A 14,278-nucleotide genomic window follows, 5' to 3' on the forward strand; every position below is an offset into this window, starting at 1 on the left:
ACAATTATTTTACTCAAAAATTTCCCTGTGTCTGGTCTTCTAATTACAATTTTGCATTTTGTCAGTTTAAACAATTCTTAACTTGATCCCTTCACTGTTGCATTCATTATGGCTGTGGTAATTCACTCCTGTTAGATCATGTTAATAGGAATTAACACTAATGGGTGAAAGGCAGGCCTGAAGGATTTTGCATTGCTTTTGAAAAGATGACTATTAGTTTTATTTCAGTATGTATTTGGTTTTTAAAATGCCATATTTCTTTATTTACTATATAGTTTAAAATACTATCTTTAAAATTTATTTTTCATTTTATTTGGAAGGAATAGGGGGAAGTGGAAGGGGAATGGAGAAAGAGAGGGGGAGAGATAGAGAGGGAGACAGAAAGAAAGAGAGAGAAATCTTCCATCCACTAGTTCACTCTCAAAATGCACACAATAATCTCCCACATGAATGGCAGGAACCCAAGTACATGATCCATCACCTGCTGCCTCCTAGGGTGAAAATTAGCAGGAAGCTGGAATTGGAAGTGGAGTAGGGACTCAAACCAGGCTCTCCTTTAGGGAATATGGGCATCCCAAGCAGCGTCCTGGCTGCTGTGTTAAACATCTGCCCCAACATATAATAACTGATGTACAGTAACTTCCTCAATGAGTTTTATAAGAGCTGGGGTGTAAGACATGGTGACTGATGGCCTGTTTGGGAAGTGTGGGAGGACTGGCATGGCTCAGTATGGGAGACTGCTTTTTTAATTCGGCAGTTGCTAAGTGCCACCTAAAGGAGTTCTTTTCAACTCTAGGCTCTGTAAGGATAACATAGACTCTGTTGAGAAGAACCAAACCTCTATAAGGTATGAATTATATATACTTCATTATTGATCAAACAAAGTATGAATAGAATGACAGCCATAATTTATATACCAATTTAAGCTGATTCTCTGGTTGAATTTCTCTCTCCTCGACTTTTGATGATTCCATAGCCAAGAATGACCTGGGGTCATTTAGTCTCTACCTGGAGTTCCTATAGTATCACCTTGGTTCTCTCTCTTCAATATGTATTGTTTGCTTCTGATGCATATTGATCTGGCCGCTTAAAGTTGACAAACAACAGCAGAACTCTGTTGTAACCCTCTATTTTCATCTGTTAGAAGTATGATATTTAGTGTAAGCCTTATTTCTCAAGGGTTTGGTAATTAAATTTCTAATCTCTTAATATTTTTCATATACATGCTATTATATATTATGAACAATGTACAAAGATCTCAAAAAGTTCATGGAAAATGTGCATTACGAAAGAACTGTGCAAGGATTTCAAAATTGTTTTGCAACAAGCTAAGCTTATCTTTCAATTCCATTTCCCACAAACTTTTTGAAGTCCCTCATAAATTGTATACATTTCATCTCTGTGTGTGTGCCTATTTTGTATACAATCCTATTTACAAAGGTTTGCAGGAGGGTGTGTTCCCCTTGTAACTCCTCTGAAATGCCTGAGAAATACTTTCTATTCTGTCTGCTCAGGGGGCAATGAGAGGGTAGATATGGAAAGGTGGGGAGAGACAAATATACCAACGTGGGAAACACATGCCACCCTTGCTGAGCACTGCCTAGAAGACACGATTATTGTTCAAAGTGCCCCCGTGCCTTTTTTTTTTAAATCTATGATTATGTTTTAGTATGTTCAAGGTACTTGAACAAAAATACCTTAGATTGTTGGTTTCAACAACAAACATATGTTTCTGAGCATTCCAGACATTCTGAGGTACCAGCAGATTTGGTGTGTGGTGGACTCTTCCTGGTTCTTAGAAGACCATTTTCTAGTTGTGTCCTCACGTGACTGAAAGGGAGAAGGCACTCTCTTTTATGAGTACACTAATTCCATGTGTGAGGAATTCACTCTTATAGCTTAATCACTTCCCACAGACCCTACCTCCTAACACTATCATATTAAGAGTTCCTAACAGAGGATTCTAACAGATGAAGTTGGGAGAGGGACGCACACATTCAGTCTATAGGAGATCATTTCTTGTTCCCCTGAATGGAGTACCTGTGCAGAGCTTAACCAACTAGTAGAAGCTTGGGTGTTACTTAACTGTTTCATGCCTACTGTATATGGCTTATTTAGGGACATGAGAAGCCAACATTCTGACTGCTTCAAATCCTTGATAGAAGAGGCAAGAATAAATAAATACTTCCCCCAAGTAACAAGCACAATTAAATGTATCTTTTGGGAATTACCATTTGGAATTCTATTGCTCAGAAATTCTGACTTAATTTTTTTATCCATGTCTTCCACCTTGAGTTCTACATTGGAGTTCCCATATGCATCTGTGTTCGTGTCTATCACATGACTTTTACACACTCATGTCTGAATTCTCAGGTCTGATTCTCAGAGAATCAGCGAAGTATCATGATACCACAGCATGATTCGCTCTGATTACAAATGATGTCTTCTGGGTAGTAACACATGGACTCAAGTGGAAAAAGGCAAAGTGTACTTGCCTTTGGTAATGGACACACATCTATGCAGCCGCAGATTTTTCATGGCTGCTTTTCTCCAGGCACAGAAACCCTTCTTTTCACCAGTGTGATAGGAATCTGAATTTACAGCTACCTAAGTTAAAACCCTTTCATAGTAAGTTTACCCTCCAGTGATCTTCAAAAAGAGATGCACACATTCTTAGATTTTATTTTCTTTATGCCTGCAAGGATAGTATTTGTTGATTGATTGCTTTCTTCTACAATAGTATGTTAAATTTTTTTTTTACCTTGAAAGCCCACATAATCATGTTTTCTTCAATATTGCCTCCAAGTTGACATTTAGTGTTTTTTCTTTCATGCACCTATTATTATTTTTTGGAACAAGATAGAACAGATTCATATAACAAAATTTGGAGCCCCATTTTTGAATCATTCAGTTTCTAACATCAAAATGCAGTTATGTATCTCCATGGCAGATAAAATGCAACAATAATATATTTTTACTTATCTTTTACTTCTTATCCTCAAATGACCTTTGGCCTTTATACAAATACTGACTGAGCTCATTTTCAATTTGTGTCTAACAAATATACTGTTTGTTCCTCAAGAGCCATTCAAGGTCTCTTGTTGAGAAACAATGTCTGCAACTTTAACAAAAATACCTATTCTATAAATTACACTACTTCTCTTTCCAGCCTTGGATACATTATTGCTTGTTATTATTATTTATTGTATTCTTTGCATATTCTTAGCATTTCTTAATTACAAAAGAAATATACTAACCTTTCCTAAATTACATTCTATAAATTGTTGAATCTCTATATAGTTCCTTCTAGAGCATTTATTGTATAATGTTCTAAGCCCCTCTGTGACTTATCATCTCCCATTGTTTTAAACGTGTTCTTTTACTCTACAGACTGAACTACTTTAGAGTCTTGTTCCTCCCTAATTATTTACACTTTACATCGGGTGAATTATGGTACTTTACTATAGTTATTGTCCTGTGGCATCACTGAATCTACATCTTCCTTATATCATGCAAGACTCTTCTTTTTCTCATAACATTCTGGCTTGAACTTAGAGCATTTCTAAAAGTTCATGATTGGTCAAAGATCAAACTGTATACCTTCTCCCCATTGTTAAGACTTGAGTCTGTTCTTTAGACTTGATTTCTCTGATTATAGTTTGTCCTGAGAATTATAGTATTTCATTATAAGGGGGTGGGGTAGATGAAACAGAATATGGGGATTAAGAATTCTGAATTTAGAATCAGACTTCCTGAGTTCAGATTCAAATATTATCTGTGTAATCTTAGACAAATCACTTAACATTTCTGTGTCTTTTATTCTTCATGTACAAAGTAGGATAATAATGTGATAGACTGAATTATGTCCTCCTCCAACCCTCGGATTCACATTTTGAAGCCCTAATACCTAGTGCCTCAGAATATAACTTTGTTTGGAAATAGATTGGTTGCAGATGCAGTAAGTTAAGATGAGATCATACTGGAATAGGTTAGATCTCTAACAGGAGTCGTGCCTTAGTCCATTGTTGGCTGCTATAGCAGAATAACATAGACTGGGTATGTTATAACCAATACAAGTTTATGTGCCTTATGATTCTGGAGGCTTAAAAGTCCAAGAGCATTGCACTGGCTCTGGCGAGGGCCTTTCTGCTACGTTGTAACATGGTGAAAGGGCAAGTGAGTGTGCAAGACAGAGATAAATCAGAAAAAAATTATCCTTTTTATCAGGAAGCTACTCTCACAATAACTAACCTACTTATGTAATAATGGTCTTACTGCATTCCTGAGGGCAGAGTTCTCATGACCTAATTATTTCTTAAAGGTCCCCTTTCTTAATACTATTAGGATGACAATGGAGTGTCATTGAAATCACCACAAATCATGCCTTATTAAAAGGGGAAATTGGGGCTAGACACCTGCACACCTGCACACAGGGAGAGCCCTGTGTGAAGGAGAAGACAGAGATCTGCAAGCCATGGAATGCCTGAGTACCAGGAAGCCACCTGAATCTAGGACAGAGGCATGCAGCAGGTTCCGCCTCCCAGGACAGAGAAGGAGCCGATTCTGGTGACACCTTATCGTTGGACTTCTAGACTCCAATACAGAGAAATCCCAGGTGTCTGCTGCTGAAGCCATCTGGTCTGTGTGCTTTGCTACAACACCCTGGGAAAACTAACAAGAGATAACACCTATCAAATCAGCCTTGTTGAGGAATCAAGATATTATTTTGTGCAAAGTGCTTAGCGTAGTATTAGACTCAGAGCAAGCACTAATGAATAAAACTTAATCAATTTGTTAAGTGCTAGAGACAGCTTCACATTGGGCTGTATGTATAGAGAATGTGATTTTAAAGTCTCTGTATGGCTGCAAAATGCAAATTTCTTCATTCTTCCACAGATCCTTGTCCCAAATTAAAATAATAATAGTACTAATGATGGAATCTTCATGAGACATAACCAATTAATAAACATTTCCTACTTGAGAGGCACCATGCTAGGTGTTTGGATATATTATCTTCTCTATTTTACCAACTGCCATGGGCTGGTGTCTACTGCTAATGTTTAGTCTGCTGTCATGCCCCAACATCAGGTCTGTGGGCTGTGTCCTTCCCATCTCAAGCTTTATCCCTGTCCCCCTTTCAGCACCTCTTCCCTTTCCTTGGGGACTAGGACCTGCTTTGTTTAAACATGCTGGGGTAAGCATGAGCCTGTGATGATCATACTCAGACCTTTTTTTTTCCCTTCTGAGCATTCATTGCTGCATGACAGATCATTCCAACACTCGAAGGCTTAAAGCAATAATGATAATTCTTCCAATTTCTGGGGGTCAGGAATTTGAGAAGGGCTTGACTGAGCACTTGTAGTTTAGGGTCATTCAATGAAGCTGCAGTCAGATGGTGACATTGTTGAAGCAGCTGTGGGCTGGTCAAGATCCTCTCTCTGTCTTTTCCTGAAATCTCAGAACTTCTCTATGTGGTCCCTCTGTGTGGGTTGACTTGGGCTTTCTCATAGAATGGCTACTTGAGATAGTTGCTTTTATGTGATTGTTCAGAGCTCAGGCATAAGACAGGCAAGCAATATATTTTATGATGTAACCTCAAAAATCAGACAGTGTCACTTCTGTATTTTATTGGTTGTAAGAAAATAAAAAAATGAACTGAATTTCAAGGTGAGGGCAGATGAACTCCAAGTCCTGATGAGGGTGTATATAAGATTCTAGAAAAGAATGTGAGTCAGGAGATATTATGGACCCTTTTTTGAAAATGCAACTGCATGTACTTTTAGACATTTTCTCAGTGTCTCACTTAGAATTTAGTTTAGTTTCTTAGAACAGAAAATTCAAATTACAGAAGTGTAACCAAACGAGATTTACTTTTCTATTATGTAAAATAGCTCTACTAGCAGGCAGTTCAGGGCTGCTGCAGCATCTCCATGATTATCATGAATATCTTCTGTCTTTTTGCTCTGCCATTCTCAATGAGTGCTTCCTTTCTTAATGTTTTGTTGGCGTGAAAAGCCAACTGAACAGACTGAAAAGCTCCAGCCATCACATCTATGTTCTAGGAAGTTGCAAGTAGAAATGGAAAGGCAAAAAAAGACACACTTTTCAATTGAATGTCCACCTTTATTCATAGGCATCCCATCCAATGACTTTCAGCTAAATTTCATGGATATCTTGGCACCTTACTTCAGTTGAAATGCAAAAAAAATTGCTGAGGATAGATGCTGGCTAAGTAACAAGTAGCATTTGTCCACTTGGGCATTCTACCTCTATTGCTTGAACTCCATGTTTGAAGCAAGACTTCTCTTTGATGCCTGCAGGCTCTTCTGGCTATGCTGGGAACATGAAGCACAGCTCCCTTTTCTTCCCCCCTTTCCCTCAGCACCAGTCCTGTCTGGAGTCTCACAGGCCCAGAACATGAGGTACCTGTTTCGGGTACCTCTACCAACCACTATCACTTATCTCCTTTTCCAGAAATGGTGCCTCTCCTCAAATATGTCCTTTCTGAGCTCTGCTTGTGGGAAACATGCCTGGTTTCTGTGGTCACATGTTCTTCCCAAGCTGCTGCTGATGCAGGAAACTGTGCCTCTCTTCCTTCGAGCCTTAACGTTTGCTACTCAAAGCCTAAATTATAGAATTCAAAAAATCTTTCTCTCTCGCAAAGCCAGATTTTATAATTTGATGCTTTTGCTTTTGAGATGATTATCTCTGCCATGAACTTTAAAAATCCGTTCAGGAAAGAAATCCCTTCAGTAAATCACTTGATTCCTTTCTCTATCCTGATGTAACCCCTGGAGGCCATACAGGTGGAGAGCTCTCTCTGCTGCTTGGAGTAGGGGGAGCAAAGTAAAAATAAGGGGGAAGGAGCCAGGGGTAAAGCTTGAAAACACTGTCTGCTAAAATGAACACGATTAACATAGCTGAAAGGGTGGTGTAACAAAATCCATTGAGAAGTGCAAAGGGCAAAGAATTCAGACTGGGGGCAATGAGGGTGAAGTGGGGTAGGATAGTGGTAGTGATGTCATAGTGCAGGGACAGAGACTCTGATGCTGGAAAACCGAAAGAAAAGCATTGCAGATTGAGGAAAGAGCTTCAGCCGGTCAGGGGTCCCTCAGGTTGAATCGTGGGGAAGAAAAAAAGAAGCTTGAGGGTTTTTCTACTGTTTTATTAGGAAAGGATTTTTCATTCTTGTTTTTAGAAGAACTGAATGATGAGAAGTGCACAGGAATGGGGGCCAACATTTATTTAAATAAAACCACTTTGCTTGACACTGTCTTCAGCCAACAAATACTTAGTAACTGTTGGCTCTATCTTGGCTGCAAGCTAAGCCTGAGACTTCAAAGGTGAAAAGACTTTCTCTTTGACCTTAAGGAGTTAGAGATCTTGTTTTCTCTTTTTTTGGGGGGGTTGGGGGGTAGATAAATAACAAGCTATAGCATGATTTGGTTAGTGTTACAGATGAGATGAAGGTGACGAGAACAATGCATTCAATGAACACCTGTTTATTGAAATAGCAACCTCTCTACCTCCATATGACAGGCCCCAACATGACCTGGAAATCGAGGCAGGAGGAAGGAGTCAAGCACTGTCCCTGAGCTCCTTAAACTTGCAGTGTAGGAATACAAGAGGAACTCATACTGCCAGACATGGAGGCTGCACTTAACTCTCACATTTATACCCTGTTGCAAAATCAAGGCTATAATCTGGAAATTTTGCTATTAATATTTTAAAGCATAGTAATTGCTGTATTTGAAAAGGACTTTAACAGCTTTCTTGAGAAAATAAAATGAGCACTGTGTGCATTACATTTTTAGACTTCCTTTTACAGGCATAACACCAAGCATTTGAATGAGAGGGTTATAAAAGGAATAAATAGAAAGGTGTTCCTGATAAGAAAGATTTGAAAAACAATTTTGGAGATTTTCCTTCCTTTTTCTTTTATTACAGTCCATTTATATTGTAATACCAGTAAATACAACATCTTCTTCCTCTCCTGCTAAACCAAAGCATCTGAATATTGACCAGAATATATAGCTTATCATACTTTTTATGAAATTAATAATCAACACACACTTGTTGAAGACCTCAAACATTCCCAACCAAGGTTGAATCTCTAACATGAACTTTCATTTGTTCATTGACATAGGAATTTTGAATCCTTTTTGGAGAGAGATGTCCATCCAGCCTTGAAAACTTGACTGAGAATGCTAGTGTGTCTGTCATTATGGTTACATGGAGTCCAGAGAAGCTCCTGTTGTCCGAAGAACTCCATTCTACTTTAGAGAATGCTCCAATTGGATTGGTCTGGTTGGAATAGACCCATCACCACTAAACATTGTGTCCACTCTTCTCACAGGTCCTTCATTCCTTTACTGATGCCATCTTTGATGAGTGGATGAAAAGATATGACCCTCCCATAGATGCCTGGCCTCAGGAGCTGGCACCCATTGGTCACAATCGCAGGTATAACATGGTGCCGTTCTTCCCTCCGGTGACAAATGAGGAACTGTTTGTAACCACAGAGCAACTTGGCTATACCTATGCCATTGATCTGCCAGGTAACTAATAATACAACTCTACATGGGTGATTCATCCTTCTAACAAAGGAGCTTGCTTTCTTTTCAACATTAACCAAGACCTTTAATTGAAGCACTCAAGTCTAGTTAAGTTTATTGGCCATTTTCTAGAATATATGTTTTTAACAAAATGAGTCATTAAACTTCCAGTGAAACATCAGAAATGGATTAGTTGGCTGATTCTTGGTTTAGAAAACTGTAGGCTATTAAGAGATCTTATTTCACAGAGGAATTATCTACTCCTACTCCTGGTATGATGAGTCTATGTGAATTAATAGGATTAATTAAAAAAAATCCCAAAGTTTGTTTGAAATTTCTAACCAATAAATTCACATTGGACAGGACTTAGGGATCATTACATGAAGGCAGGGCCAGGATTAGGAAGGCAAGTACATGTTTTACTTTGAGTACAAAATTCAAGCAGAGGCCCGAAAAACTCAGTAACTGAGGCAAGTGATAATATAATGCAGTGTTTAAACAATTGATGTCAACAACCCAGATGAATAACAATTTTCAATAAGAACATATTTTTATTGTTTGTTTATATACAGCTGCATTATTTTGTAACTGGATCAGTTTGTTTCCAAAAAATCTATACCATGCACACTGGGTAGGTTTATGAGCGTTGACATCAACTTGTCAACAGATTGGGCTACATGGAACTTTATATATGTATTTTTAAATTGACTTTTTAAGGCACATTTTAAGATTACAGAGCTTTCATTAAGTTTTCTCCCTGGTTTCAAAACACGGAAGGATATTTTGAGATGTGAATATAGGGACACACATAATTATTCTCTGTTCATGCCCCAGTAAAGCTCCACATGTTCTTTAAAGGATTTAAGGGCAGGTTAGGAAAGGACAAGGAAAACAATAAAAAAAAATCTTAATTTGTCAATAAGTTGAAAAATACGCAGCCAATCTACTGGTGGCTTTTCCCCATGTGTGTCTGTTTTGTCTTCCCTACATCTCAGCTGACAAAGTAATCAAGATGATTTCTGAACCCAGTCTTTCTCTCCGAACTCAGTCTTTCAGGCCTTGGACCCTGTCTTCTTTTTCCATCTAGCTCTTCATTACTACTTCCTGTTCTCTAAACAAATTTTAAGTTTCCTTTCTTGGGGCAGCTGAGGACATTTCTTTTAAACGTATTTCCTTTTTTAAAACGTAATATTATAATAATGTGTATCCTGACCTACCTCCATTTCCTCTGAGAATAATCAATTAACAGGAACAGACTGAGTCCCAGATATACCCAGAATGGGTTGACTCATCAGAATATTCAGGTTCGTGTTCATTTATTGATTGATGTTGAAACTTAACAATCCTCTTTGGGGAGATAGGACTATGAACAGAAGGGCAGGGGATGCATTTTTCCGCAACTTTCTTGGGGTAATTGGCACCCTACAAATGCTATTGACAAAAGAAAGATTAACAACAGAAATGCCATCCACATTTTATCTGCTGTTGAGTTTTACATGACACGAAGTCCTTCCTAGAAAGAAGTGAAGACAGAAAGAGGCAGACAGGCCTAGGAGCTTATTACCATTTGAAACAAAGAACAAGAAATTGTGGAGATGTGACAAGATGAAAGCAAAGGGTTTGGACTTTCAAAGATGGGCAACTCTGGGAAGGTAAACATATAGTGGATACTAGCGGAAGATAGGGGCTATCTCAGTAAGTTCAGTCTGCTTCGGTGCTCTTTTCTTCATGGCCTTAAACCTCCACGGGAGAGAGTGTTTATAGACAGGCGAGACTAGAAAGAGAATCTTACATTTAGATGACTGGAGGGTGCAGAACAAACAGTTGGCCAAGGAAAAAATGATTTTAAGAAGAAATAACAAATAGGTATATATTTACTAAAAATGGAATTCACTAATTTTGTGGAAGAGTGCTTTTAAAATATATTTGAGTAGAGGATTGGATTTATCCTGTGGAAGATTCAGATTTTATTCACAACTATCTGAATGGGTACAAATACCATCTGCTTCTGCTATAGAATGTAGCTGGTTATAAAAGCCAATCTGAAGCTCTCCTACATTTATCACCCCATAAAACAGGTAGAGAAAATAGCAGGCTTTCTCCACCTGAGGGTTGTATATTGTGCAGTTCCCCAGGTACCATTTTAGCATGCACTTTTACAAATGAGTTTCTAACTCACAAAAGTAGTTATATTCTTCCTTGGAGGGTTTATTCTGCATAAGCATTTATTGTAATGAATTTTAAAAATGCAATAAGCTCTACTTAAATAATGGGATGCCATTTCTAACTTCTTCAAGAAAAACAATTGTGGATATGATAAATAGTTGGTGAGGAAGGAGGAGATAAATTTTATTCTAGCAACAGTAGTTTTGCTTTATCAACAAAAAAATGCATGTGTAAAGCAAATTTTATTTTTTCCTTTTCTGAAAGCATTCAACTGATGAAACTCCTGATTGTAGACCCTTGTCTTCTGCTTTAATTTCAGTTGAAGAAACTCCAGGTTGGACCACAACCTTCTCAGTGGTTTTGGGAACACTGGTGGCTTTCGTTGGTGTTTTGGCACTGCTTGTTTTCCTTCAATATAGAAGGATTCGGAGAGGATACACACCCCTGATAGAGACACATTTAAGCAACAAAAGATACACAGAAGAAGCCTAGGGAGTTCATGACTTGCTTAAGAGACCACCAACCTGCAGGTCTGACCCCGACGGAAATCAAGCCAATCCTCACTGACTGTGATAATAATCACATTGTTCCCGATGTTCTTCACAGGTGTTGCCGATGACCCCAGATGGCGAAGATGCTTGTAGTTTGCTTGTTGCTAAAGAGTAATCCAAGTTAGGATAGAGCTGACAAATTGAGATATCTGATAAGAATTGTCCATATCGATTAAGCCACTTCTTGTTCAGAAAGCACTAAATAACAAAAAAATTGACCAAATTTAAATTGTAGGTCAGTGTCACTTGAGACCTGGATAAAATCATGATTCAATCTGTTTGGCTCACCTGTCTTCAGTTATAGCGATGTGAAGGAGGAGAGGGGTGGGGGGAGCAGATGAATCTCCAAGATTCATCCTACCTATAAACACCTGTGCTCTAGGTATACTTCTTTTATCTCAATTTAAGAGGGAGAAGGGGAGAAGGAGAGAGAGGTATTTCATACACTGGTTCATTTCCTAAATGTCACAATGGCCAAGACTGGGCTGGGCTGAAAGCAAGAGCCAGGAACTCAGTCTAGGTCTCCCATACAGTGGTAGGGATCCAAGTACTCGAGCCATCACTTGCTGCATCCAAGGGTGTGCGTTAGCAGGAAGTTAGAATTGGTAGCAAAGTCAGAATTTGAACCCAGGAAATCCAATATTGAATGCAGAAATCCCAAGTGGCATCTTAACCCCTATGGCCAACTCCTGCCCTCTTGGTGCCCTTCTGTTAATCTTCCTTGGGCTTCTTTTTTCTTTCTAGCCTTGAAGATGAAAATATACTCAGTTTCCACATAGGATGGGGAATAAATGAATGAAAGATCAATTCAATATTCTTTTGTAAGTTAGACTTTCCACAATTTATTAAAAATCTGCAGTTCTGAACCAAAGACTTGTTAGAAGATTCAGTGGTTGGATTTACATTGCTCCTGTAGTGATAAACAGAAAAGGGAATAAAAATACACAGTTTTCTAATTAATCTACTGTTCCAAACCCATTCACAAGTATTGACTCACTCTTTCCACAGAAGACTGACTGGAGAAAGCTACTGAAGCTCTAAGCTTGCACATGAGTCAATTTGATTAGAGTCCCATTACTTTTAGGTCTCATTTGCTGATCCTAAGTCTTTTCAAAGCTTTACTAGGTAGCCTCAGAGGAAAAACTCAAACATAATGCATCTGGCTTACTTTAAAGAGTTGGCATTAGATTCACTAATGCTGCACTGTATTGGTAGTTAGTGATGAGTGCTAATCAGTTAAGTCATTATTTGAAAGTAAATAATCTGTACAAAATATGACAATTCAGAACTAAATTGTTATTTTCTGCTAAATACTCACCAGTTCTTGAGGAATAAGAATGAGTCAATATTCACTACAACGTTCAGACTTAGCATGATTTCCCTTCCTTCTGAGAAGCTAATGGCTAGTGAGATTTCAAGGCAAATTTCACCTGCACATATCTGGTGTCAGTACACATATCTGGTGACCCATCTGTAGGCTTGTTATGGTCCCTCTACTGGAATGGATGTGTGTAAAATAGATGGCTGTTAAGAAAGTCCTGGAGCTTCCTTCTATACTTGGGGCTTATGGAGTGCAAGATTCATCAAGAACCAACGTTATATCCTGGAATGGTACTGTACTAGCCAGAAATGGACAACACCCAGCTGGAATTGAATTTGAGAGTTAGTCTTAAGAAGTTGCAATACATTTGAGGATAGGCTCAGTGGTGACAATTAAGAGGGGGTAGAAGCCCCATTTTGGCTTTTCAGCTGCTGCCACATGCATAGATTTCAATTCCTGCCATTAACAGTATTGGTGAAAAATGTAACAACCTGTCATTATAGTGATCCTAGCTGTAAAGTTTATGTTCTGAGCTCAGGGTTATTGGGGAACACATTTTTGCATTCTATTTTTAAATTGAAAGAGAAATATACTAAAATGAAGATATAATTGTGCATAGGAGATATGTTCCTAAAAAATTATGTATAAATCAATATGTTAAAAGCACCAGGGGAAATTACTTTTTTAAGATGAACTGTTATGAATAATTCTGTAAAGCAAATAACCACTTCTATCTTATCATTCAGGAATAGCAAAATTTTCATTCATAATCTCATAAGATTTGGTTAGAGCAAGATCTATCTGAGCTAGCTAAATAGTAACAAATATTAATCATTATGCTTAGCTACTTTTATCCATGACATGCGCATGGATATCTTTATACATAGTATGTTTTATAATGTCTTTCTAAGAGAGATAGTTTCATAATTTTGTAGTTCATAAGAGAGGGATGCAATTTTCTAGCATCTTCTAACCTTACCATAAATCAATTATGAATACCTTTTAACGAATCTAAAGGTAGGATAAGCTTGCTGAACAAGAAGCTGGTATTTATTTACATTGCTTATTATGCAAGTAAACTCAGAAAATGTCACAAGCATTGCAAATTCAACTTTGAGGAAACTGAGCTGATTAGTTTATATGCTTATATTAGGAAAATTGTATGTATATGAATAATAATTTCAATAGAAATGCTTTTCTAACACTAACATTCAGAAGTGAAATGAAATACAATAACTCCTCTGTAAAATCTCTTTTTAATTCTAAAATTCTTTCACATTCATTTGTATCTTGCTTAGGATTTAACATTGTTAATTATAATATTTCCAATGGGTAATTTTAATCTCACTAACCAGAAGTATAACTCATTAAAAAGGAGAATAAAAAAATACATGTTGTTTTGCATATTATTATTTATAACTTAGAGGTTATTGGTTTTTTTTTTTTTTTTTTTTTTTTTTTTTACAGGCAGAGTGGACAGTGAGAGAGAGAGACAGAGAGAAAGGTCTTCCTTTGCCGTTGGTTCACCCTCCAATGGCCGCCGCGGCTGGCGCGCTGCGGCCGGCGCACCGCGCTGATCCGATGGCAGGAGCCAGGAGCCAGGTGCTTTTCCTGGTCTCCCATGGGGTGCAGGGCCCAAGCACCTGGGCCATCCTCCACTGCACTCCCTGGCCACAGCAGAGGGC

At 38.1% G+C, this 14,278-nt stretch overlaps 1 protein-coding gene across 2 annotated transcripts in view; it reads left to right on the forward strand.

The window, feature by feature from the left end:
- DCT (dopachrome tautomerase) overlaps positions 1 to 13,983 on the forward strand; it is a 45,954-nt gene extending 31,971 nt beyond the window's left edge. Inside the window, exons 8-9 of one of the 2 annotated variants that reach the window (XM_051849930.3) lie at positions 8,357 to 8,558; positions 11,041 to 13,983. In XM_051849930.3, coding sequence (XP_051705890.2) covers positions 8,357 to 8,558; positions 11,041 to 11,213 — 375 coding nt within the window. In that variant the 3' untranslated portion in view covers positions 11,214 to 13,983. 2 annotated transcript variants of the gene reach the window in all.
- Positions 13,984 to 14,278: the final 295 nt, after the last annotated feature.

Source organism: Oryctolagus cuniculus, chromosome 9, assembly GCF_051225735.1.
Source record: "Oryctolagus cuniculus isolate XC-2025 breed Fujian yellow rabbit chromosome 9, ASM5122573v1, whole genome shotgun sequence".
Taxonomy (NCBI): domain Eukaryota; kingdom Metazoa; phylum Chordata; class Mammalia; order Lagomorpha; family Leporidae; genus Oryctolagus; species Oryctolagus cuniculus.